Genomic DNA, 1,750 nt, shown 5'->3' with positions numbered 1-1,750 from the left:
ATAGCCTTCTATCTAAAAAAAAACTAGCATATTTTTCACAAAGTTCTCAAAAAATTTGATGGCACGATGGTTTTCCTCTGGCCTCGATGAAGACAAGCGGAACAAACTAAATCAGTGTCCAACATCTGACAACGATCCGGTGTACACAGATGGCTTAGACTAGTCGGAGTCGGACACGGGTACGTACGCGCACAATGCACTAGACGTCTAGTCTAGACTTCAAAATCCGAATACGACTCGAACACGAACTCGTGTATTGATCCCCATAAATACACTGTCGTTGTGATGTTCTGTGCTCCGTCGAGCTCAATCGCCAAAGAACATGACCAATCCGGCAGAAGTCCCGTCGCTCCCGCAACCGGCGGCGTCCCTGCAGCCTCGTCTCTCGATTGCGGCCGTGCCTGCTAGCGCCGCCGATGATTACGATCAAGACATCTACGCCTACCTCCGGTCCATGGAGTCCGCTCCCAGGCGCCGCCCAGCGCCGGACTACATGGCGCTCCATACGAAGCGCGGCCACCCGGTGACGCCGGCCTTGCGCGCTGTCCTCGTCGAGTGGCTCTCGTCCCTCGCGCCGATCCTGCGCTTCGAGTCCAGAACACTTCACCTCGCCGTGCTCTGCCTCGACAGATTCCTGTCCACGGCCAGGGCCAGGCCGGCCTTTCGGTCGGTTCGCGTGCTCATCACTATCACGGCTGCGGCGCTGCTCGTCGCTTCCAAGTACGAGGAAGTCTACCCAGCTGAAGTGGAGGAATTCGTAGACGAGACCAGCCGCACGAACGGCGGCTGCAGCACGGAGGAGCTGCTCGCGGCGGAGGTCGCGGTGCTCAAGGCACTCCGGCACGAGCTGGGATCTCCTACGGCATGCACCTTCCTCGAGCTCTTCATGGAGCGCATCGGAATCGGCGACCAGGCTGCTGCCCAGCTGACTAGCAGACTCATTGAGCTGAGCCTCCTAGACTACGGCATTCTCCGGTTCCGGCCGTCCGTTGTGGCGGCGTCAGCCATACTCGTCGCGCTGATGACGGCGAGGCCGTCCGACGACAACCCATGGGGCCACGAGCACGAACGAGCGACAGGGTACACGGCGGAAGAGCTCAAGGAGTGCGCCGAGAGGTTGAACCGGTTGCAACAGAACAGCGTCCAGTACGCATCGTTGTCGGGGTTTGAGAACATGAGGAAGAAATACAGCAAATCCAATTTCAAGTGCGTGTGGACCTGGCCTCCTCTTGCTTCTATTTGACTTCTGCCCATGATTATGATAAGGAGTATACTTCTTTTGAAATCGCGAGTGTAATCTTGCTACATCCACAATGTTTGTGTTGTGTAGAAATATAAATATGAAAAATATTTTTTCTTAAATCTGAGGGTGAGACAAATCTGTACACATAATTGTCTGCCATTCGCAAAAGAGTTCGGGTTACTTGGAGCCCTTTATTTTCAAAAATTGAAAACTCGATTTTGAAGTTTTCAAAAATTATGGGAAATTTTCTACAGATAGATAATGATATACTCTACCAACATACAAAATCTCAACCCAAAATACCTGATATGATGTCAGATTTATCATTTTTGTGCAATCTAAAATACTGGGTATTTTGAGTTAAGATATATTCACTGCTACACTACGTTGTTTTCTACATCTAGAATTCTTCAAAAAATGGGGCACATGGAACCCGTGCTCCAAATGTCCGCACCCGTATATTTTTAACTATGGCACTAAACATGGTGACTAACTTTGATGCTTTAT

The 1,750-nt window shown here is 50.9% G+C and overlaps 1 protein-coding gene across 1 annotated transcript; it reads left to right on the top strand.

Moving 5' to 3' along the window:
• The first annotated feature begins 243 nt into the window (after positions 1–243).
• On the top strand, positions 244–1,243 carry LOC127348618 (cyclin-A3-2-like). The gene has a single exon (XM_051374580.2). The coding sequence runs from the start codon at positions 323–325 to the stop codon at positions 1,241–1,243; it is 921 nt and encodes a 306-aa protein (XP_051230540.1). The 5' UTR covers positions 244–322.
• Positions 1,244–1,750: the final 507 nt, after the last annotated feature.

Source organism: Lolium perenne, chromosome 4 (genome assembly GCF_019359855.2).
Source record: "Lolium perenne isolate Kyuss_39 chromosome 4, Kyuss_2.0, whole genome shotgun sequence".
Lineage (NCBI taxonomy): Eukaryota > Viridiplantae > Streptophyta > Magnoliopsida > Poales > Poaceae > Lolium > Lolium perenne.
This window is presented reverse-complemented; position numbering and strand designations above follow the sequence as displayed.